Genomic DNA, 25,304 nt, shown 5'->3' with positions numbered 1-25,304 from the left:
ATTATTAGAGCTTCATACTGGATATTAATGCTATTAGAGCTTCATACTGGATATTAATGCTATTAGAGCTTCATACTGGATATTAATGCTATTAGAGCTTCATACTGGATGTTAACGCCATTAGAGCTTCATACTGGATATTAATGCCATTAGAGCTTCATACTGGATATTAATGCCATTAGAGCTTCATACTGGATGTTAATGCCATTAGAGCTTCATACTGGATGTTAATGCCATTAGAGCTTCATACTGTAGAAGAGAAAGTGGGGAAATAAGACACAGTGAGGACAGCGTTATGATACCCAGTGTTTTATAGTGTGTGTGTGTGTAACGTTTCACAGGAATGATCACAAAACTCCATTTCAAACACCTCCAGACAAAACTGGAAGTATAAACATCCATCAAACCTTATAAATAAAACCTTTCTGATCTGTTATATTAACAAACACTTCAGGATTCATTTGATTAACCTTTTCTTGATAACTGACTCTAACCTTTTGCTACGTTGTGTGGCGGCACGGTTCTTGTTTGTGGTGGGTTTTCGTGAGCTGAGAGGTGTTTGGGACGAAGACGACCACGTGAGGTCACGTCATCCTCTACCTCAGCTGCTAATACAGTTTACCGCTAATACAGTTAGCTGGTCAGTCGGGCTCTGATGTTCCAGTGAAGCAAAACTCTCACTTTACGGCAAATGCAGCGGATCAGCCAAGACATACTCTGTATCCGGCGTGCGCTTCTTTAGCTTACAATGGGAGATGCTAGGCTAACGTTGCTTACAAAAACGCTCGTCTCTTTATTAAGCGAGGTCTGGCTCTGAGAGGCGTAGCAGTCCAATGCTCTTCCGCTACGGCCCTGGAGTCATGCGGCTTTGCCATCAGCTGCCAGAGCCCAAGAGAGCACAACTGGCCGCGGTCTCTCCGGGTTGGTAGCAGGCCGCTCTCTGCCCTCATGTATGGTCCTTACGTCCTCCTAGTGCTAGGGTTAGCTACGTAAGGGTTAATTGGCAGGAAAGGGGAAAATTCAACATTGACAAGATTGGTGACTGTCTATATAGTGTTTCTCAGCAGCGGTAGCCTAGCATCTCCCATTGTAGACTACAGAAGCACACGTCAGATCCCAGACATGTCCTGATTCATTGACTGCATCTGGGGTGAGTGATCAATCGCGTTACTTCAATTTTTCACCAAACTGCTCCTTTAAGACTCAGCTGTATCATACAGTCATACAGCAGGATCTTAAAGGAGCAGCCATATTTCCCCCAGCATTCAGAAACCGTCCCAATACGTCATCCGTCATCGAGTGTGAGGATGTAGCGAGCAGCGCTGAGCTCCTCCTCCAACCCAGCACCTCCTGAGGTATCCTGAGCTACAGCAGGAGAGACCACGGCTTGGTAGTTTTAGGGTAGACCACTGGTTTGCGGACTAGAATAAAATCATACGTTAATACAGTCATTCAGTTTTAAAGTTTCAATTGAGAAAAGCGGTTCTAGGTTCTAGGATGCTATGTAGAATGATGAGAACTCAAAAAAAAAACAAACAATTGAGCGCATAAGTGGGTCCGTGCCTGGTGAAAAGGTTCCTCAGACTGGTGGAAAAGCTTTCGGAAATTATTCTACGTAGCACCAAGCAGGTTTCCACAATTGTTCAAACAGTGGAACCGTGTTTCAGCACTAGACGGAACCAATTTTGTTTAGCGGGAAAAGTTGGGGAATGAAGATGTGGGATTTAGCGCCCCCTAGTGCCCACTTTCTGAACATCAGAAAAATCAGCTTCCAGTCTTTATTCATGTAAACATCCCAGAAATCCCAATCATTCCCACTCCAAGGACAACTTCCAACGTTGAGAAAAGTACAAAAAGGAATTCTCCATGGTTCATACAGCAAGACCTCCTGTGGTTAGCTATGCTAACATACTTTAGCCCATGTTTGTAGATAACAATGAGTCAAACCGGAAATGAGTCAGGAAACCTCACAGAAAAGCCTATAGGAGCTTCCTGAACACCTCCACGTGGTCTGAGGCGAGTCTGTGATGACTTAGCACCATGCTAATTGGCGTACACTTGAAATCTTCCATTGCTTGATGGCTACGTTAGCCTCACAGCTCCAGTGCTGAAAGTAAAGACGCCAACTAAATTTGAACATTCGCCAAACTAAGGCTTTATAGGTCTGACCAGTCAAGCTGCTGCTACTTTAAATGCATCTCTACCGGTCATGCACTACCATTCACAGTGGGCGAATATTTAATTGGCCGACACACATAAAAAAAAAATAAATAAAAAAAAAAGTCAGTTAAAGGGACACACCGACCGGAATGACGTGCACCCATAGCTACACCTGCTGTAAACACACCTACTCTTCTCCTACAGAGGTGCTGCTGTATCTCGAGAGCAAGATATCCCACTTCAAAAACCAAAACCACCTTCTGATGATGCATCTTGAAGGTGGGAGGAGCTTAGGAATACTCTAGCTGCTTCAGGGTGGGTTTTTGGGGGCTGGCTGTTTAAAAATGACCATGCTGACTGAAAGGGTGCTATGGGTGCTTCCAGGGGCAAGTTTACAGTATATAAGTATAGATGGCAAGGAGGCGGACATGTACAGGGACAGTCCGCCATACAGCGCTTAGTTATTGTTTTTGCAATATCTGATGTCGCAGAAGGCTGCGATATGCAAACGTGGTTTCATATTGTGGTGTTTTTGTGTTTTGATTAATAATCTATATTAATAATTCTAGTCTATATTATTTTTGAAGGGTTCATAGCATTCACAACTGAGTAATCAAAACCTTGATGATGCTCCATCCCGCCCATTTTCTAGCCGTCAGATTTACGTTTTTTGTGACCCCCGTGCATTCAGCTGTTCAGTCTATTCCGTCTACAGCGGTTTAGCCCCACCTGCTGAATTTATTAGGGGCGTTTCAGCCCAGACTACTTCTTAAAAGTGGCCCAAAGCAGGGCGGCCAATCAAAACCGGGCTCATCAACATCAAGACCATCATCAGTCTTAAAGGCACAGTAACAGAAACTGCAGAACTGTTTGGTTTTAAGGGACAAAAAAAACAAAAAAACCCCCACAAATACAGTAAGTGAAGCTCGCAGCACAAAATAAACACTAGAACAAGGCAGGATATGGGCCTTCGGACCAGGTTCCACAGTGTATTTTAATACATGCAAGTTGTCCCGCTAGCACACGGTGTAGCAGCGCAATCGCAATACTGCAGGTTTGGCAAACTCGTGCAGCCCCAGTTGAGCAGCGACGGCTCGGCCAACAGGGCCGTGACCTTAACGGACTGTGAGACGGTAGATTAGTGTTGGTCAGTCTGTGTTCAGGCTTGCTTCTCGGCTCTTTTGAGTGGGCGACGGTGGCGTGGGGACACTGGTCTTTCTGGGGACCGAGATGCTGGATGAGTGAGGGGGAGTGTCTGTGCACCTGCTTTCTGAGGACCTAACCTGCAGGCCCCCCTCCTCCAGAAGCCGGGTCCTCAGTATCGGTACATGTTGTAGGTGCTGACCCATGAGGACGTGAACGCCCAGTCTGGAAACTTGCGCACCAAAGAGTCCAGCTGAGGAGTCCACCGGTCTTCTCCGAAGAAGTAATGGGAGGAGATCGCAACGGAGATGATGCCTTTTTCGTCCGAGGGGTCCGAGGGTGGCTGAGGAAGTGATAAGCACAGTAAAGACACACAAGACAAAAATGTAAGGGTGGGTGATTGGTAAATCAACCAGGGTTACTAATGAGTGGGACTACATCTACACAGCCCCCCCCCCCCCCAGGCGCTTGTGCTGGTCAGCCCCAATTGTGCTCTCCTAGACTCCTACTACCGCTGATGGCAAAGTGGCCTAGCTCGGGGCAAAAATGCTAATTTCTGCTAGTTCTACTATGGGGTTTTAGTACTATGTTAGCATGGAGCTAAGTGGGGGGCACTTAAAGAGGTTGTGGAGGTTCTAGATTAAACACCAGAGCTTGATAGAAGTACCTGATCTCGTCTGTTGCAGTGAAACGTTGTATCTTCCTAACGACTGAAGTTTTCAAAGTTCTACCAGTGAAGACCCAACCAATGGGCGCGCTTGTTTAGCTGGAACTACCCCGATACCATGGAGAAAACAATTCTGATTGGACAGCATTTCACATATGTAATCCTTTTTGTTTTCAATTAAAACTTAAAGCAGCAGTATGTGAGCATTGGTATTGTTTACTCCAGAGCTCCCCCTACAGTTAGGGAGTGTCACCCCCCCCCCCCCTTCTTATAAAGTTGTGAATTGCTTTACATGCATTTCTGGACAAGCTGAGAACTCCAGAAGCAGCATCTGAAGGTAAAGAAGAATGTGGACTGAGGCCATAGCGTAATACTACAGGATTTTACACTAATATGAATATTGTTACGCTGAGTAGTTCCAGATTGCAGTAGCACTTCACTGCCCGCCCATTTCCCCCTTTTACAGCCAGTGGAACATTCTGAACATGATTCTGCTTTATTTTATTTATTCCCCAAAAACCATTAGCCTTTTTTTAAAGGCCTAGAAGTGCCTCAGCGTTCTTGCTTGTGTTCTAGTCTGGTTATTGCATTTTTCCCCACTCCTTTATTTCTTAAGCTTAAAAAAAAAACAAAAATAAATAAAACCTTTTTACACACCTGGACTTCAAGCCAGAACTTCCACGTTGGTGCATCCAGGCCATGGGAGTAGAAGATGAAGTACTCTCCACTCAGGTCATACTGAGGTGTCCCGTCCCCGAACGACCAGCCTGTGAGGGAGGCACCGGCGTGGGGCAGGAGGTAGAGGGACATGTGGCTGGGCCCTGCATTGGAGATGTTTGGATGCATTAGAATATTTCTACTGTTAAAAGTCTAAAATCCTTGAGTAACTGTTGACTGATCTTCCATAAAAAACTTGGGAGAACCTTCAAGGAACCTTTTTGTCAAAAAACATTTCCTTGAAGGTTCATCAATGGTTCAAGTTTAAAATGAATGAACCTCCAGAAGTTCCTCAATAATCTTGTACTATTAACAGTGTACATAAACATAGTGATACATATTGGAACATATTTGTGTGTGCACATAAAATAAATACTTGGTAGTATTAATTCAAATACATATGTGAGCCTTGCTTTTTTTCCCCCAAAAAAGTTTAAGAACACCCCACTGTTTCCAGTTTTATTTTGAATATTAAGTTAGCTCAAGTCCTTAATAACCTCAAATGTTACGAAGTTGTCAGTAACCTGGCAGGATTTATTATCAGAATACGTTAGAATCTAAATGTCCACCACTGCGCAACTCACGAATATATCTGAATATATTAAAATATATAGGAATATATTAGAATATAAATGTCCACCAGTGTGCAACTCACGAATATATCTGAATATATTAGAATATATTAGTGCAACTCACGAATATATTAGAATCTATTAGAATAAATTAGAATCTAAATGTCCACCAGTGTGCAACTCACGAATATATCTGAATATATTAAAATATATTTGAATATATTAGAATACATTAGAATATAAATGTCCACCAGTGTGAAACTCACGAATATATTAAAATATATTTGAATATATTAGAATACATTAGAATATAAATGTCCACCAGTGTGAAACTCATGAATATATTAAAATATATTTGAATATATTAGAATAAATTAGAATATAAATGTCCACCAGTGCACAACTCACGAATATATTAGAATAAATTAGAATCTAAATGTCCACCAGTGCGCAACTCACGAATATATCTGAATATATTAGAATACATTAGAATATAAATGTCCACCAGTGTGCAACTCACGAATATATTAGAATAAATTAGAATCTAAATGTCCACCAGTGCGCAACTCACGAATATATCTGAATATATTAGAATATATTAGTGCAACTCACGAATATATTAGAATCTATTAGAATAAATTAGAATCTAAATGTCCACCAGTGTGCAACTCACGAATATATCTGAATATATTAAAATATATTTGAATATATTAGAATACATTAGAATATAAATGTCCACCAGTGTGCAACTCACGAATATATTAAAATATATTTGAATATATTAGAATAAATTAGAATATAAATGTCCACCAGTGCACAACTCACGAATATATCTGAATATATTAAAATATATTTGAATATATTAGAATACATTAGAATATAAATGTCCACCAGTGCGCAACTCACGAATATATCTGAATATATTAGAATACATTAGAATATAAATGTCCACCAGTGCGCAACTCACGAATATATCTGAATATATAGGAATAAATTTGAGTATATTAGAATAAATTAGAATATGAATGTCCAACAGTCCACAAACACATTATAGAGGAATATATTTGAACATATTAAAATATCCACCAGTGACAGACTCACAAATATAGGAGTAATATATACAGGAATATATATGAACATATTTAAATATATACCAATGCATCATAACATAAATGTTAAATGCAAGACTCAAAAATAGTATCGGCTTCTCTGGATGTCCTGTGGCATACTGCCAACGGTGAGATCTGTGATGTCACGGTTATGGTTCATTTTTATGACTCCATTATTGTGTAAGCAGCACCGTCCACGAGTTCCCTGAGTTCGGTTTCACTCTTGTCCCGATTACACCCGGAGTCCCCACCCGGCGCTGATTCTGGGCTCGTCTTGGGGGCGGGGCTCATTACCAAGCAGCTCACATCTACATTCATCCATTTACTGATCCTCATTACTTCCCTCAGAAGCAGCCTGCAAACAAGGAGTCCTTCTTGTAGGAGAAGGTTTTTAGCCTCCGATTTCAGGAAGAGTTAACCAAACGTACTGAACTCTCAGACAGCGTTCAGGGGTCCGGAAAAAATGCTAGTATTCCTTAATCCTCCGGATCTCGTCTTGAGCTTTTAATTGAAGTTAGATTTATACATTTTTTTAAATACATGTTTTACACAGGAGGACAAAACACTGCCGAGATGAGCCTCACCTGTAGCTTCGAAGCTCAGCTTCACAGCCCCCCATTCGGTCACCTGCTTTGAAACCAGTGTGAATTCTAGAGGAGATTTAGGTGACACTGGGGGAGCCGGCAGATACCAGTTCTTCCTAAAACACCACCACAGCGTGAGAAACAGGTCACAGGCATCATCAGGCAAGTTAAATCATACACAATATAGACATTTGTATATTGTGATGCTATTTTTGCCCCACCCCCCCCACTTAGAAGGTATAAAAGATGAAGACTCACTTGACAAGGAACTTGACGGGCAGGAACCAGGGGAAGCCGCAGAAGGGCAGGTCGTCTGGGCAGCGGGTGCGGATGGTGTCGTTTATCTCAGGGACGTGAGGGGTGACGTGGCTCATGCCCGTGTAGTCGAAGCTGTTGATCCAGAGGCCGGAGTCCATCCGCTCCACTGACCCGTCCAAGGCGTGGAACGTGCGCACCGTGTGCTAAACAGAGGACCAACGACGGATTAAAGATGGATGCCTGGGTCTTGGTGTATCAATAAAATCTTTATAAACCCAAAGTAATACAATATTATACTGTCTTGTGTTTACTGTTACTGTCTTTAATCTGCAAACAGCTTAATATTAAGGATATGTCTCAATATTTGGCGGTCAAGCATGACATTATGACGACTGCATAGAAATACATCAGTAATATCCAATAACCAACCATATGGGGCACCACAACACCTGCCTAGAAACTAATATTCTTAGGTTCGCTGCTGCTGCAACCTCCTACCTCAAATCCCACCAAAGATGTAACTGTAACGGCCACTTCTGAATCTTCAGGGACTTCTTCTGAAACCAAGCCTTGGTGGACTTTGAGGTATGCTTGGGGTCATTGTCCTGTTGTAAGGCCCAATGACGCCCAAGCTTCAGCTCTGTATCAGAGAAGGCATGATGTTCTCTACTAGGATTTCCTGATGCTACTTTGGATCCATCTTGCCCTCCCTTTACATGCTGTAGGGCAGGGTGTTCTTTTCAACGTATGCTTCGGTCTTCCTCCTCAAGACGTACCGCTGATCCTTAGGCCCGAAAAGGTGCAGTTCTGTTTCTTCAATCCACAGAACAGAATCCCCAAAACGTCTGTGGTTTATGTATATGATTCTGAGCAGACTGGAGCCGACTGTTCTTGTGCTTTCAGCGTTTAGTACCAGCCTTACTGCGCAAACCGAAACCTCAGTGCTCAGTGATCGCTTCCACCTTGCACCTTTCTGCCACGTCCAGGTAGTGTAGCCAGTGTTCCTCTAACTCAGCTGGATCTCTGGGATCACTGAGGGCCTTTGCTCTTTCCTTTTGGATCCTTGACCTGATTTTGTGAGGACAGGGATCTCTTCTGAACTTCTTAGACGACTCTCTTGACAGTCAGCAAACCCCTCCCGAGCCAGTCCCGGTGTTTGATGGGTTTTATCTCAAGCACACCTGATGCAGCTGATGAAGCAAAGCAACTGGATTTGCAGCCTGATTTGCAGATGTGTGCTCTTATTAGGGACCTTATTCAGTGGTATTTTGGGGAAATTTGGAGAAAGCAGTTGTTCTATTAGTTGTGTTAGAGATATTTAAATAGGTCTTATTTCATTGGTTGATCGCACACAGCTGAAAACCTTATTTGCAACTTGCGTAGCCCAAGTAAGCTGCAGTAGGGCGGCTGCTGCTGTGTGTGTGTGTGTGTGTGTGTGTGTGTGTGTGTGTGTGTGTGGCGCCAGAGCTCCCTGAATGATGAAAGAACAGCCGGGTGGTTTAGGGTTACCTGTATGATGACGCGTTTTGGTCGAGGGCAGGCCTGTTCACCCGAGTACGGAAAAAACAGGCCACAGGAGACCAGGATCAACATCATCAGAAACCCCGCCCCCAGAGCTGCCAGCACACGCTTAGTGCTGCGGGCCAGGTAGATGAAGTGCATCTGAGACAGAAAGAGAGAGAGAAGAGGAATTACAATACACAATTCATGTGGACACACCCATTGGCCCAGTTTGTGTGACCTCATCAGTGGGGAACCGTGGCTATTAGAGCTCAGCCTGAGCTTGGAGATGTTGTCAGCTTTAGCCCTACAGGGCAAGCAAGCGCAGTAAAGGAAGAGGAAGACCCCTTACACTAATCTGGAAGGGTTACATCACGCAAAGCCAGTCTTACGGTGTTGGTTCAGTGTGCAGCAGTGTTAGCTTAGCTTGACGAGATTTTCCCCTTTGGTATTTCCAAATGACCCTCTGGCAATGCTCCCAATACTAGGAGGGTAAGAGCACTCGCAACCCCTGGGCCACGGTAGCACAATTAACCACAGTGACAAACCGTGAACCTCAAACACTGCTGTTCCTCCTTCAAAAGAACATCCAGCAGATCCAGGACAGAGCTAGAAAACAGATCAGTTCCAAAACCCCAAAACTGTTACATCACAGTCTTGGCTACTTCGGGAGAATATGAAAGGGAGGCTAGAAAGGCTAAAAGCTAAAGCTAGCTAGACTGAGGCAAGGGGTGCGTCCCAAACGTACCATTTGTGTGAAGTAGGTACTGTGTCAAGCTTCAAAGTTGTGTATACCTCAAATACCCAAAATATAAAACCGTGGTCAGTGTTGACACTACTATCCCACAATGCAATGCAAGTGCAGGGGCAACAGTAAGATTAGTATATAGGAGTAGTGTATAGTACGCAAATGGGACGCAGCCTAGGACCGATGCAGTTATCCAGCACGCTGGAGCCCGAGGAGCAGGTAAGAGCTAACGCTAACTGGCCGAGGCAAAGGTGGATGCGGTTATCCAGCAAGCTGGAGCTTTTGGAGCAGCTAATAGCTAACGCTAACTGGCCAAAGCAAGAACCGCTGTGGTTATCCAGCTTGCTGGGTTGGTTAAAAGGCTAACACAAGCTGACCAAAGCAGGGACTGATGATGATGATACCTTGTGGGCTACAACCTCTTCAGCTAGCTAATTCCGCAACATGCCAACTGGACACAGGACAGCAATGCAGCGTGGGAATAATTATTTTTACAATTTTTTTTTTCTTTCAGTTCTATGCTATGCAATATTAGGCTAGGCTAGGCTATGCTATTAGTGGAGCTTAGATTAACAGTGTGAGGTAAAAATAACAGGGTGGTAAACAGGCTTGCAGTCCCACACTTGCGGTTATCCCACCGGGAGCGACTCCAAAAAGATGTCAGGCCCCCCTGAGCCCTGTCGTAGTTATGTGAGCTTACTCACAAAGAAGGAGGACAGTAGGATGGTCGCCAGGGTGACAAGGAAGGCGAGCACCACGTCGGGAGGGATTTCGGTGCCGCTGCGGCCCATGATGGGCGTGAAGATCTCGAAGACGACCCAGATGAGGAACATGAGGTGAACGTAGGGCAGAGCCAGGCCCAGCAGGTACAGAACCGCATAGGACACGGAAGCACCTGCGTACACAGTATAGCACGTTAGCATTTTTAGCCTAGCTGTTCCTGCACTTCATCATACTGTGTTTAGCGGCTGTCTTATTAGTAGCCGGGCAGCAGCAGTGGACGCTCACCTCTGTGTTTAAAGTGGCCGGAGAGCAGGAGTTTGGTGGCCAGAGGAAAGGCCACCATCAGCATGGGCACGTAGGCGGAGCAGAGCCCCTGCTGGGTGAGGTACACCAGCACACAACACCACAGCAGCAGACTGACGTCAAAGAACAGCTCGCCCAGCTCCAGCCTCCGCACGTTCTGAAAGAGAGAGAGAGAGAGAGAGAGAGAGAGAGAGAGATTTACACTCCATATGCATGTTAGTGTTTAAGCCACACCCACTTGCAGCATCTTACACTCAAGCCACACCCTTTTCCAGCACCTCACTAACATCTGCTTTAAGTCACACTCAGACCTAGTACTTGGGGTCCAATTCTGCTTTAAGCCACACCCACTTCCAGCATCTCATGCTCAGTTCTGCTTTAAGCCACACCCACTTCCAGCATCTCATGCTTGTTTCTGCTTTAAGCCACACCCACTTGCAGCATCCTACACTCTTTTCTTCTTCGCCACACCCATACCTAGTAGTTTATGCCCATTTCTGCTTTAAGCCACACCCACCCCAGCTCCTCTCATTTCTAGTTTAAGCCACACCCACTTCTAGCACCTCATGCTCGTTTCTGCTTTAAGCCACACCCACTTGCAGCATCCTACACTCTTTTCTTCTTCGCCACACCCATACCTAGTAGTTTATGCCCATTTCTGCTTTAAGCCACACCCACCCCAGCTCCTCTCATTTCTAGTTTAAGCCACACCCACTTCTAGCACCTCATGCTCGTTTCTGCTTTAAGCCACACCCACTTCCAGCATCTCATGCTCGTTTCTGCTTTAAACCGCACCCACTTGCAGCACCCAATGCTTGTTTCTACTTTAAGCCACACCCACCTCCAGCTCATCTCATTTCTATTTTAAGCCACACCCACTTTCAGCACCTCATGCTCGTTTCTGCTTTAAGCCGCACCCACTTGCAGCATCTTACTCATTTCTTAGTACCTAGTACCTTATGCTGATTTCTGCTTTAAGCCACACCCACCTCCAGCTCATCTAATTTCTGTTTTAAACCACACCCACTTTCAGCACCTTATGCTCGTTTCTGCTTCAAGCCACACCCACTTGCAGCATCTTACACTCATTTCTTAGTACCTTGAACTTTATGCTTATTTCTGCTTTAAGCCACACCCACTTCCAGCATGTAACATTCATTTTGCTTTAAGCCACACCCACTTCCAGCACTTATCATTCATTCTGCCTTAAATCACACCCTTTACAGAACCTCACATTCATTTCTGCTTCCATGCTTATGGAGGTAATTCTGCTTAAGACACACCCACTTGCAGCAGCTCACTCATTTATAGGTTAAGCCACACCCCTTTTCACACTCATTTCTGATTTAAACCACACCTACATTCAATATCTTACGTCCATTTCTGCTTTAAGCCACACCCACCTCCAGTACCTCAGTTTTTCTAGTCTAAGCCACACCCACGTTCAGCATCTCCAGGGCCTTCCAGCATTGGGCTATAGAGCAGTGGAATTGCATTCTCTGGCGTGATGGAGATGGAGCTCCATCCAGTACCTTTGAGACGAGCTGGAGTGGCAGAACTGATCAGCCAACATCAGCACCTGACCTCACTGATGCTTTCTAATGTGACTATATTCAATCAAATCCTCCTCACAGCAATGTTCCAACATCCAATGTAAAGTCTTCCCAGAAAAGTAGGGGTTTCATTACAAAAGAAATGCTGGAGGAACAGGTGTCCACATACTTTTGGACATACACTGCGGACCATTACCCAGCCTTTCACTCAGTTCATTCACTCTCTCACACACACACTCTCTGAACTCAAACCTGGTCTAACTGCTTCTCTCTGGGTGTGTGTTAACAGTGACTGCCCACCGTAAAGAGTGAAACCCCCTCATGAGGATAGATCTTGAAAGTGGGAGGAGCTTTATGGTGTCAAAGACTGTGGGTGTGTAATTTCTGCATGTAAATAACTTGACTCTTTACCTCTTAAAAGCATAATAAAGGACACACACACACACACACACAGCCAGAGGTTACTGCAGAGCAGACGGTATAAACTTTATGCAAATCAACCATGAAGGTGAGTGCACCTCAGGAACGTAACTGAGATACTATCAGAGCTCAGGGTTTATCATTCATTCATTCATGGCATTTAGCATGACTTATTGGTGTAGTGTAGCACAGTCACCCAGACCAGGAATTGAACCCTGGTCTCCCTGGTCTGGTGTGGTAGTCACTGGCAGGTAGTGGTGCTATCTGTTGCACCACACCAACCAAAACCAGACAAACCCACAGTAATATTCAGGGCACACAGGGTACATATTCAGGGTCATGTTCGTTCGTTCATTCATTAACACACTGGTAATCTATTTATGCCTCTGTGTTTTTGGCCATGAAAAGACACTCACAGCAGATCATGATCCACGGATGCCAAGAATATTTTTATGTGCAAATCTGAAATATTTTCATATCATGTTTTCTTTCCTACTTTCCTAAGAAAGTCTTATCTGTTTCTTTTGAGCATGTAAGGGTGTATTTGTCAGTGTCCTCATTAACAGCCAAATAAATTCACATGCTAACGAGCTCATGCATAAATAATGACCAATCCGCATTTGGAGTCAAACTGAAGCAATCACCAAATCAAAGTCACAAGAGTTTCTGTTTGGTGAAATACAGCAACGAACAAATGACAGAAAACAAAAGATATTTGGTAAGCATCGCAGAACCAAATGTAACAACTTCCATCGGTAAGTAAAGTAAAAGTATCCAGATGTACAAGGACTGCATTTGCGATGTTCACAAAGATGCTTAATCTAAACGGATCAAACGTTTTTACTTAATCACCTGTGGATTTTTAACAATAAAATACCCAAATCTAAATTAAAGCATGAAAATGACAAATAATCAAGATATTTAGTTAGAAGTTTATCTAGATGTGTCTAACCATACAAAATTCCACCACTTTAATCCCATTAATTTATAATTGTTTAAACATACATTTTTGGACTACATATTAATTACATGGATACCATATTAATCCAAGCTATCTATATATATATATATATATATATATATATATATATATATATATATATATATATATATATATATATATATACACACACACACACACACACACACACTATTATTTATTATAAATATATATAAAGTGATACTATAATATAACATATTTCTGGCTGTATACATTTTAATATGATATTAATCTAAGCTATGACTACATTACATTTCTTGATTTTAATCTTATTTTAATATATTTTATGCACATTACATAAAAGTTAAATGCAAATCAAGAAAATATTAAATATTAATTCACTTTGTGAATAAAAGGAATAACTTATTTATACTTATATATACATAATTCATACGTTCATTTATTCGTTAGTAACAATAATATTAGATATCATTCAATGTTACCACTACAGTAAAATGTATTGTTTTCATTCCTTTTATTTGCAAAAAAAAAACAGAAACTAATAAGAAATATACTGTACTGTATGAATCCAATCTATAAGTACGCTAAAATGTAATTACTTTAAATAAAATTAAACATAATATTTTTAATATTAGATTAGATTAAAAAAAAAATTTTAAAAAATTTTTAACCGGAGTCAGTCTGAATATATTAAATACCATAAATGCTAACAAATAAAGCCCAGAGTAAAAGGAAACACCAGGTTCCAAAGTGTTCCTCACCCCATAGTACAGGTTCTTGGCCAGCGTGTGGATCAGGAGCATCTTCCCCACAGCCGCAGAGCCGTACAGACATACGGACGTGTAGAAGTGACTGTACCAGAACATGGAGCGACCCATGAGAGTGACCAGCAGCGCCACGATCAACACGAACAGGAGGGTAACAAACCAGCTGAGCAGAGCCACACAGGACGCATACGCCAGGTCCCGCACGTACCGTCCACCTGAGACAGTGCAGACACACACACACGCTGTAATAAACTTGCCTTTACATATTTATTCATTACTAATTTCCAGAATAAAGTTTTAATAAAACTAAAATCCAAAATGAAGTTTTAATAAAACCTGATACCCAGAATGAGGTTTTAATAAAACCTGATACCCAGAATAAAGTTCTAATAAAAACTAATGTCCAGAATAAAGTTCTAAGAAAAACTAATGTCCAGAATAAAGTTCTAATAAAAAATAATACCCAGAATGAAGTTCTAATAAAAGCTGATATCCAGAATAAAGTTCAAATAAAAGCTGAGATCCAGAATAAAGTTCAAATAAAAGCTGAGATCCAGAATAAAGTTCTAATAAAAGCTGAGATCCAGAATGTTTTAATAAAACTAAAATCCAGAATAAAGTTCTAATAAAAACTAATGTCCAGAATAAAGTTCTAAGAAAACTAATGTCTAGAACGAAGTTCTAAGAAAACTAATGTCCAGAATGAAGTTCTAAGAAAACGAATGTCCAGAATGAAGTTCTAAGAAAACTAATGTCCAGAATGAAGTTCTAAGAAAACGAATGTCCAGAATGAAGTTCTAAGAAAACTGATACCCAGAATAAAGTTCTAATAAAAACGAATGTCCAGAATGAAGTTCTAATAAAACTAATGTCCTGAATAAGGTTCTAATGAAAACTAATATCCAGAACGCTACACAATGCTACACAAAAAAATATAGCTTTTTCTCGTTCTATTTATCCGACACCTGTGGATTTGGATAACTACGTTCAAACAAACATAGTGCGTGTACCTGCATTGCTGGGCAGGCTGCACTTCTTGGCCAGGTAGAGAAAGGTTGCCACGGTAACCATGTAATTGAGGATGGTGCCCACCCTGGCAGGATAGGCCACAACCACCATGCCCAGCAGGTCAAAAAACACCATGTTGCCATGGCGGTACTCTGAGGAGTCCGCCAGCTTCTCAGACATGACCAGGTGCTTCAGCACGGCCAGGATGTTGTCACCTGAAAAAAACAGCAGGAGAGTCCACGCCGAACGTCATGCCATTGCTTCTGTAAACTGAACAGTCTCTTCTTTACCTCCCACTTGCTCCTCACTAAGCCCTTTCACTGCACACTTGCTATAAACCCCTGAAACACTTTTCCAAAGCATTTTTTATATTATCATGGCATCGCACCACTGCAGATATCAAAGCCTCTCAACTGTGCACTGCTGTGTTGAACAGTATGTACAATAGCGCAGCACCATTTACTGCACTATTATCAGTGCAGTTATGCCAATAGTGTGTGGTTTTGGTCCATTACTGCACCATTACTGCACCCATCATTCAGTATACATACAGTAGTAAACAATGATTACAGTAGTAAATAGTGGCTGCAGCACTGAATGTTGGGTGCAGTAATAGTTACATTAATAAACAGGGTGCAGTACTGGTTGCAGTACTGAACGGCGGGTGCAGTAACGGTTGCAGTATTGAACAGTGGGTGTAGCAGCCAATAGTGGCATCAGCACGCAGCAGTCAACAGAGGTATCAGCATTCAATAGTGGTTGCAGCACGCAGCAATTAATCGGGGCGTCACCAGTCAATAGTGGCTGCAGTAGTCACCAGTCAATAGTGGCTGCAGTAGTCACCAGTCAATAGTGGCTGCAGTAGTCACCAGTCAATAGTGGTTGCAGTAGTCAGCAGTCAACAGTGGCCTCAGCAGTTAATAGTGGCTGTAGTAGTCTATAGTGGCTGTAGTAGTCTATAGCAGCTGCAGCAGTAAACACTGGCTGTAGTAGTCTATAGTGGCTGTAGTAGTCAACACTGGCTGTAGTAGTCAACACTGGCTGTAGTAGTCTATAGTGGCTGCAGCAGTCAACACTGGCTGTAGTAGTCTATAGTGGCTGCAGCAGTCAACACTGGCTGTAGTAGTCTATAGTGGCTGTAGTAGTCTATAGCGGCTGCAGCAGTCAACACTGGCTGTAGTAGTCTATAGTGGCTGTAGTAGTCTATAGTGGCTGCAGCAGTCAACACTGGCTGTAGTAGTCTATAGCGGCTGCAGCAGTCAACACTGGCTGTAGTAGTCTATAATGGCTGTAGTAGTCTATAGCGGCTGCAGCAGTCAACACTGGCTGTAGTAGTCTATAGTGGCTGTAGTAGTCTATAGTGGCTGCAGCAGTCAACACTGGCTGTAGTAGTCTATAGTGGCTGTAGTAGTCTATAGTGGCTGCAGCAGTCAACACTGGCTGTAGTAGTCTATAGTGGCTGTAGTAGTCTATAGTGGCTGCAGCAGTCAACACTGGCTGTAGTAGTCTATAGTGGCTGCAGCAGTCAACACTGGCTGTAGTAGTCTATAGTGGCTGTAGTAGTCTATAGCGGCTGCAGCAGTCAACACTGGCTGTAGTAGTCTATAGTGGCTGTAGTAGTCTATAGTGGCTGCAGCAGTCAACACTGGCTGTAGTAGTCTATAGTGGCTGTAGTAGTCTATAGTGGCTGCAGCAGTCAACACTGGCTGTACTAGTCTATAGTGGCTGCAGCAGTCAACACTGGCTGTACTAGTCTATAGTGGCTGCAGCAGTCAACACTGGCTGTAGTAGTCTATAGCGGCTGCAGCAGTCAACACTGGCTGTAGTAGTCTATAATGGCTGTAGTAGTCTATAGCGGCTGCAGCAGTCAACACTGGCTGTAGTAGTCTATAGTGGCTGTAGTAGTCTATAGTGGCTGCAGCAGTCAACACTGGCTGTAGTAGTCTATAGTGGCTGTAGTAGTCTATAGTGGCTGCAGCAGTCAACACTGGCTGTAGTAGTCTATAGTGGCTGTAGTAGTCTATAGTGGCTGCAGCAGTCAACACTGGCTGTAGTAGTCTATAGTGGCTGCAGCAGTCAACACTGGCTGTAGTAGTCTATAGTGGCTGCAGCAGTCAACACTGGCTGTAGTAGTCTATAGTGGCTGCAGCAGTCAATAGTGGCTGCAGCAGTCAACACTGGCTGTAGTAGTCTATAGTTGCTGTAGTAGTCTATAGTGGCTGCAGCAGTCAACACTGGCTGTAGTAGTCTATAGTGGCGTCAGCAGTCAATAGTGGCTGCAGCAGTCAACACTGGCTGTAGTAGTCTATAGTGGCGTCAGCAGTCTATAGTGGCTGCAGCAGTCAACACTGGCTGTAGTAGTCTATAGTGGCGTCAGCAGTCTATAGTGGCTGCAGCAGTCAACACTGGCTGTACTAGTCTATAGTGGCTGCAGCAGTCAACACTGGCTGTAGTAGTCTATAGTGGCTGCAGCAGTCAACACTGGCTGTACTAGTCTATAGTGGCTGCAGCAGTCAACACTGGCTGTAGTAGTCTATAGTGGCTGTAGTAGTCTATAGCGGCTGCAGCAGTCAGCACTGGCTGTAGTAGTCTATAGTGGCTGTAGTAGTCTATAGCGGCTGCAGCAGTCAACACTGGCTGTAGTAGTCTATAGTGGCTGCAGCAGTCAACACTGGCTGTAGTAGTCTATAGTGGCTGCAGCAGTCAACACTGGCTGTACTAGTCTATAGTGGCTGCAGCAGTCAACACTGGCTGTACTAGTCTATAGCGGCTGCAAACAGTGAACAGTAGTATCAGCAGTGAATAGGGATTACTGAAGTCATTAGTGGTCACAGTATTGTGAAAGAGCTTTTACATGTGTGGAGGAACTGCCCTGATTGGACAGAACTGTGAGCCCTGGTGAACACTGTGAAGACTGTCCGGATTTGCGTGGAGGGACTGAACAATGAAGCCGTACAGAAAGAAACAATCCCCCCACCCACAGCTGATCCCCCTCAGCCATGTTTGACATTCCAATCAGCATTTTGATGATTATCGTTATCGTTTTATTGACCTTTAGCTGCAGTGCTGCTCTCGTCCCTCAGGTTAAACAACTCCTGCTTAACAGACCAGCGCTTACATTTACATACTCTCCTGTTCAGACACGCTGAGACACACACACACACACACACACACATAATACACAACAACAACCCGCAGCAAGTCACCTTGTTAGCAGATGCACAAACACACCTGCCACACTCAGGTATTACACACACACACACACACACACACACACACACACACACACACACACACACTTGGCTTTCCCAGTCGACACTAACAGCAGTCTTACCGTAAACAACATTACAGTGCTGAATCTGTGAATGCAGCAGTAAGCAGGAGCCAAGGTCACAGACAGGAAGAGGAGAGGGTATCAAGTGGTGAACAGCAAATAGCAGTTACAATGTTTAATGATTCGAGATTAGCGAAACAAACAGTGGGTACAGTACTGAATAATGAATTGGGCTGTAAATGTATGCGCTGTGTGCAACAGGACTCAGACATTGAGAAGAGTGCAGTGCTGTGAGTGTCTCATTGGATTTGGGGGAAATGGGTCGCAAAACAGATGTAATGATTGGCTAAAAGAAGTGGGCGTGGCCAAAGACCATAGTGTGAGGAAAGCAGCTAAATCTGCAGGTGTACGGAAGCGTACGGTCATACGGGTCTACCAGCAGTGGCAGACCGTCACACCATCCAAAAGCAATCACTGTGTGAATAGTAGTCACCGTAGTTATGAGTGATTGCAGAAGTGAACAGTAGCTAATAGTGATTGTATTGTGATGAGTGCCAACAGTGATTACAGTAGTGAATAGTAATTACAGTAGTGAATAGCAGCTAATAGTAATTACAGTAGTGAACAGTAATTGCAGTAGTGAATAGCAGCTCATAGTGATTACAGTAGTGAATAGTAGCTAAGAGTGATTACAGTAATGAATAGTAGCTAAGAGTAATTACAGTAATGAATAGTAGCTAAGAGTAATTACAGTAGTGAATAGTAGCTAAGAGTAATTACAGTAATGAATAGTAGTGAATAGTAATTACAGTAGTGAATAATGATTACAGTGGTGAATAATGATTACAGTAGTAAATAGTATCTAAGAGTAATTACAGTAGCGAATAGTAGCTAATAGTAATTACAGTAGTGAATAGCAATTACAGTAGTAACTAGTAATTACAGTGGTGAATAATGATTACAGTAGTAAATAGTAATTACAGTAGTAAATAGTAGCTAAGAATAATTACAGCAGTGAATAGTAATTACAGTGGTGAATAATGATTACAGTAGTGAATAGTAGCTAATAGTAATTACAGTAGTGAATAGTAATTACAGTATTGAATAGTAGCTAATAGTAATTACAGTAGTGAACAGTAATTACAGTAGTAAATAGTAGCTAATAGTAATTACAGTAGTGAACAGTAATTACAGTAGTAAATAGCAGCTAATAGTAATTACAGTAGTGAACAGTAATTACAGTAGTGAATAGCAGCTAATAGTGATTACAGTAGTGACTAATGACTTTAACTAAGTAATAATTACAGTGGTGAACAATGATTTTAACTCAGAAAATCAAGACTGTACTTTGCTCAGACAGTGTGAGTGTGTGTCTCAGCCTGTACCTGCTCTCTGGATCGAGTCTATGTGGATGCGATCTGGTGTGTCGTATTTGGTGTGGTAGATGAAGCCATTTTCTATGAAGGCCAGATCTATTCCTGTGGAGGGGAAAACAGACAGTTACTAAACACAGATGGGTATGAATATGTACAGGTATGGATGGACATGGGTATGCGTACAGATGGGTATAGATAAACGTGGATGGTTATGGAAGAGTATGTATGGGTACATGGAGAAAAATGTTTACAGATCTGAGCTTCGAGCTGTGTGTGTGTATGTGTGTGTGTGTGTGATGTACCTGGAATGTTCCCGAAGTCTCTGTAGATGCGGAAGTCTGTGTCTGAGGGAATAATCCCGCTCTGGAAAACTTCCTGCCCCACCACGGAGGCAAACGGGTGCTTAGCAGCATGAACGTACGCCTGCACCAACCACGGGTTCTCCGGCCCTTAACACAGAAACATCATTACTGACAGGAAGTGCATACACACACACACGCACACACACACACACACGCACGCACACACAGTTTTTACACATTTTGAGGGTGTTACCTGTCTGAAACACCACCTCCTTGCCCCCGACGCCTGCAGCCTCCAGATTCACAAAGGCCTTCACCTGCTTCGCCCATGGATGCTGAGTGATGAAGCCATGACTTGCCTGTGTGACAGAGAGAGATTACATGTATTCAGTATGAACTATGAATTATTCCATATCAACTGTGAATTATTCTATATATACACAATGAATTATGATGTATCCACAATGAATGATTTAGTTTTTATGTAGTGATTCAGTAACCACTATGAATTATTCACTATCTACTAATAATTATTCAGTAACCACTATGAATTATTCAGTAACCACTATGAATTATTCAGTAACCACTATGAGTTATTCATCTACTATGATATACTGAGTGACCACTATGAATGATTTAGTATCCACTATGAATGATTTAGTATCCACTATGAATTATTCAGTATTATGAATTATTTATTATCCACTATAATTTATTCAGTATGTACCATGAATTAATCTGCTTGAATTATTTAGTATTTACTATTAAATAATTTCATATTTATGGATTATTCAGCATTATTCAGTAACCACTATGAGTTATTCAGTATCTACTATACATTATTCAGTAACTACTATAAATTATTCATTATCTACTATGAATTACTGAGTGACCACTAGAAATTATTTAGTATCCACTATGTAGTGATTCAGTATCCACCATGTAGTGATTCAGTATCTACTATGAATTATTCAGTATCCACTATGAATTATTTAGTATTATGAATTATTTATTATCCACTATAATTTATTCAGTATGTACCATTAATTAATCTACTTGAATTACTTAGTATTTACTATAAAATAAAATTCGTATTTATGGATTATTCAGCATCCACTAGGAATTATTAAGTAACCAGTATGTATTATTTAGTAACAAATATGGATCATGCATTATCAGTATTATGAATTATTGCTGAATTATTCAGTATTATGAATTATTCAGTACCCACAATAATTTATTCAGTATGTACCGTTAAAATTATTTAGTATCTACTATTAATCATTCCATATTTATGGATTATTCAATAACCACTGTAAATTACAAAGCCTAACCATCATGAGTCATTCAGTATCTTCTATAAAAGATCTGTTGAGACTCCCAAGACTGTAAGGACTCAAACTTTGAACCTATTGTCTTCTGAGCTGCGTCAGGTGCAGCTGGGATCAGGGGGGCATTACTGCACCCTGCCGAACTGGGCTCTGATGTGCAGCGGACGTTCCATTCTCTCCATTCGCTCACCTGGAGGACGTTTTCCTCTGCTCCGTTGAAGAGGAAGATCACCCCGTGAGTTAGAGGAGTGGAGAGATTAGCCATCGAGCGCAGGACCTCCAGCATCACAGCACAGCTCACTGCATCGTCGCTCGCTCCTGCAACACACATCAGGAGGTCCAAGAAGACCTTCGGTGAGAACCGCAAAAGACAGACTGTGGAGTGGTGGTGCACTGTTCTACTGTTCATCGACACATGTACAAATATGACGTTTTCAACAGAACATCGTTACTTGACACCTCTGGGTATTTAAGATTGTATCCTTTGTAACGTCAGCAAGTTTTTAAACAAGCGTTTTTTTTTTAAAGCATGAGCGTGTGTATTATTGTGTATGAGCACATCTTACCGAAGTTTTGGGGCTGTATTATATAGAGAAACATAAAGATCGGATCAGAATCATCATGATAGTCGGCTTTAAGAGACTTGGATTAGGTCTGGAAAAAAAAAACGTAATCGGGACGTCCCATTTGAGAATTGCATTAAGGGAGATTGAGCCTCATTCACCAAGGTCAGACTCTTGATGTGTCGATAACGATTTTTTTTGTAGATTTTTATCTAAGCGTTTTTCAGAATCAGACCTGTGTTGTGATGTATATAAGTAAGCTCGGTCTAACCGAAAAGGCTGAGCCGTGCAGTCGTTCCAGGCAAACCACAGGAACACGCCTTCCTTCCTGTCAAACCCTCTACAAAAGCAATCTCACACATACAGTCTGTAAACGACACCGACTCAAATACAGCCCCCGTGCGATTCAGAGAAACCGGGATTCTGAGAGGCTGAGAGTTTTCAGTAAACATCGTATTTAACAACAACACAAAAGACCCGCCTACCTACTGCTTCACTGGCCACTTTATTGGAAACACCTACTACCTTGTGTGTCCACTTGCTGGCCACTTTATTAGAAACACCTACTACCATGTGTTTTCACTCACTGGCCACTTTATTAGAAACACCCACTACCTTATGCATCCACTCGCTGGCCACTTTATTAGAAACATCTACTATCTAGTGCTTCCACTTACTGGCCACTTTATTAGAAACGCCTTTTACCTTGTGCATCCACTCGCTGGCCACTTTATTAGAAACACCTACTACATTGTACATTCACTCACTGGCCACTTTATTGGAAACACCTACTACCTTGTGCGTCCACTCACTGGCCACTTTATTAAAAACACCAACTACCTTATGCGTCCACTTACTGGCCACTTTATTAGAAACGCCTTTTACCTTGTGCATCCACTCGCTGGCCACTTTATTAGAAACACCTACTACCTTGTGTGTCCACTCGCTGGCCACTTTATTAGAAACACCTACTACCATGTGTGTCCACTCGCTGGCCACTTTATTAGAAACACCTACTACATTGTACATTCACTCACTGGCCACTTTATTGGAAACAACAACAAGTACCTGGACTGTTGGCCACACTATCAAAGTGGCAGTTGGCCAGCATGAAGTGCTGAGCTCCGGTCTTGGGTTCGAGCCTAACAGCGATGTTGGTGACTCGGTCGTAATAGCTGGTGAAGCCACCCAGGAAGTCGATGCTGAAGGAGCCGGTGGGCCGCTGCACGTCCACAGTGACGGCGTGAGGTCCCGCGGCGCTCTCGGCGCGCACCAGCTCCACCTGCTGCAGGAGGTAGTTGACGGTTAACACCTCGTTCTCCACGCTGCCCACCGGCCGCGGCCCCACGCTGGTGATGTGCTCCAGATGTTTCCTGTTTGAGAACACACACACACACACACACACACACACACACACACACACACACACACAGTCATATCAAAACATTATGACCACCTACCTAAACAGATTACACTAGCGAGATGTCATGGCATGGGCTGTATAGCGGCCATTGGGGCTCCAGTGTTCTGCCGTTGGGAGGCGTTCGATGTGCGAGAAGTCCATTTACTCTGAACACCTTCACCACCCTTCGCCCGGTACCCTGTATCTCATGCCCCTTTGGACATCAGTCAAATCGCAACCTCTGCCCCCTGATGATCATCGCTCCGGCCTCTGCTACAGCTAACTGGTGTGCTCGCTTGGGTGGTAGCCTTAGGAAACCGCTAACTTCACGTGACGCAGTCCATGCCACGACGTCTCCTCGCCAGCGTGGTCCGAGCCGAGGGTGGCACATGCATTTATGTTATATCATTTTTTACATCCAGGTCCGTTTCTCCTATCAGAGAAAGCGAAAGCCCCGGAGCAGACGGCCGACACACTGCTCGCTTTGCAGAACAAACATTATTCAGCACTGCAATCATGAGGTCTGCAAATACGGAAACTAGTCAGTCTGACTCATTCATCAAGTCGCAACACTTGGTTTGACCTTCCTCTCTGAGCCAAGTGCTCCTTTCTGGACACCTGATTGGCTTGGCCCGACCTACAACATCCCAAGCTACACAAGGTACCTTGACCTGCTAGTACTAGTAGAACCACTGGCTACCAAAACAGCCCCGGATCTACTTTCGGGCTGAGAAACTCGAAAGTCTCATTGTCTCACCAACTGTCTCACTGGACATCGGTTGCCATGGCTACAACACAACTGTAGCCACTGTTTTTACTATCCAACCTGCCAAGCGAAGGCCACTTGTCCTAAAATGCACGTTTCCTTGTAAACATCTGATGGAAAACAGTGAAAAGTCCAAAAAAAAAAGACATTTTCTTTAGGGACTATTTTTTGACGCGTTACGCTGCACGTATCCCTCCACTATTTTACTGATACGTGAATTTTAAAGCACTTTTTAGACCCAAGATCTTCTCAAAACTCTGGTAAGACAGTGTCTCAGGTATCAGACGAGCATTTGGTGTATTAATTTTCTGTAAGGGATCTTTAGGAGGGCTTAGAAAGCTTCAGACCACCAGGGTGGAGTGAGGCGTTTTGCACCAAGTCCACTCTGAATGACTTCTGTGTGTATGTTTTTTATATATTGGCTCTTTAATTATGCAGATAATTCTTAATATTGGTGATTTTAATATTTATAAGCTTCCGTGAAATGTTTTCTGCACCGTTTAACCGACAAACTTCCGTGATTCCGAGCGGAGGTGTCAAATCCAGGTCCGGAAGGTAAACATCCGCCCCAGGATTTCGCTCCAACTGCCTGGGCAGCTCTGCAGCAGCAGAGCTGCCCAGGCAGTTGGAGCGAAATCCTGGGGCGGATGTTTACCTTCCGGACCTGGATTTGACACCCTTGATTCTAACACACACAAAGTGAGCTGTGTTTACCGGCGCTATGTGTGTGTGTGTGTGTGTGTGTGTGTGTGTGTGTGTGTGTTGCCGGTGCTCACCGTGCCCTCTCGGAGCTGAACTCCCCGGTGTGTGTCCCTACGAGCAGCTGCTGGACGGACATCTGCACCAGCGCCCACTGAGCGCACACGAACAGCCCCAGCAGCAGCACCGCCACCACCTCGCTCAGCTGCTGCAGGCCGGCCTCGGGCTTCCCTTTGCCGGCCCCGCGCTCTCTGCTGTTCCGCTCCCCGGGCTGTTCGCGGACAGCGCGGCGAGGCTTCACCCTCCGCTCCAGGAGCTCCATACCGTCCACACAACCGTCCATAGTCACCGATAACAACACGGGACAGACCCGGGACGGAGCGCTCACAGGGACAAAC

General features: G+C 43.3%; 1 protein-coding gene across 1 annotated transcript; it reads right to left on the bottom strand.

Moving 5' to 3' along the window:
• Window positions 1-293: 293 nt before the first annotated feature.
• ermp1 (endoplasmic reticulum metallopeptidase 1) lies at window positions 294-25,304 on the bottom strand. Its single transcript, XM_072662406.1, has 15 exons — window positions 24,984-25,304; window positions 23,108-23,412; window positions 21,667-21,794; window positions 20,399-20,504; window positions 20,146-20,292; window positions 19,853-19,945; window positions 15,196-15,408; window positions 14,180-14,400; window positions 10,467-10,641; window positions 10,163-10,353; window positions 8,720-8,872; window positions 7,211-7,413; window positions 6,953-7,068; window positions 4,628-4,791; window positions 294-3,646 (listed from the first exon to the last, which is right to left on the bottom strand). The coding sequence occupies exons 1-15, from the start codon at window positions 25,247-25,249 to the stop codon at window positions 3,476-3,478; spliced, it is 2,652 nt and encodes an 883-aa protein (XP_072518507.1). The 5' UTR covers window positions 25,250-25,304; the 3' UTR covers window positions 294-3,475.

Source organism: Salminus brasiliensis, chromosome 18 (assembly GCF_030463535.1).
Source record: "Salminus brasiliensis chromosome 18, fSalBra1.hap2, whole genome shotgun sequence".
NCBI lineage: Eukaryota > Metazoa > Chordata > Actinopteri > Characiformes > Bryconidae > Salminus > Salminus brasiliensis.
Note: the sequence above shows the minus strand (reverse complement) of the source record. Positions and strands in the feature narration are given on the sequence as shown.

Coding starts and splice junctions, on each gene's coding strand:
- ermp1 (XM_072662406.1), bottom strand. CDS start 25,249: ATGGACGGTTGTGTGGACGGTATGGAGCTCCTGGAGCGGAGGGTGAAG. Junction 21,795..23,107: donor TAGTGTGGCCAACAGTCCAG/GTACTTGTTGTT, acceptor TGTGTGTTGCAG/GAGCGAGCGACGATGCAGTG. Junction 20,505..21,666: donor CAGAGGAAAACGTCCTCCAG/GTGAGCGAATGG, acceptor TCTGTCACACAG/GCAAGTCATGGCTTCATCAC.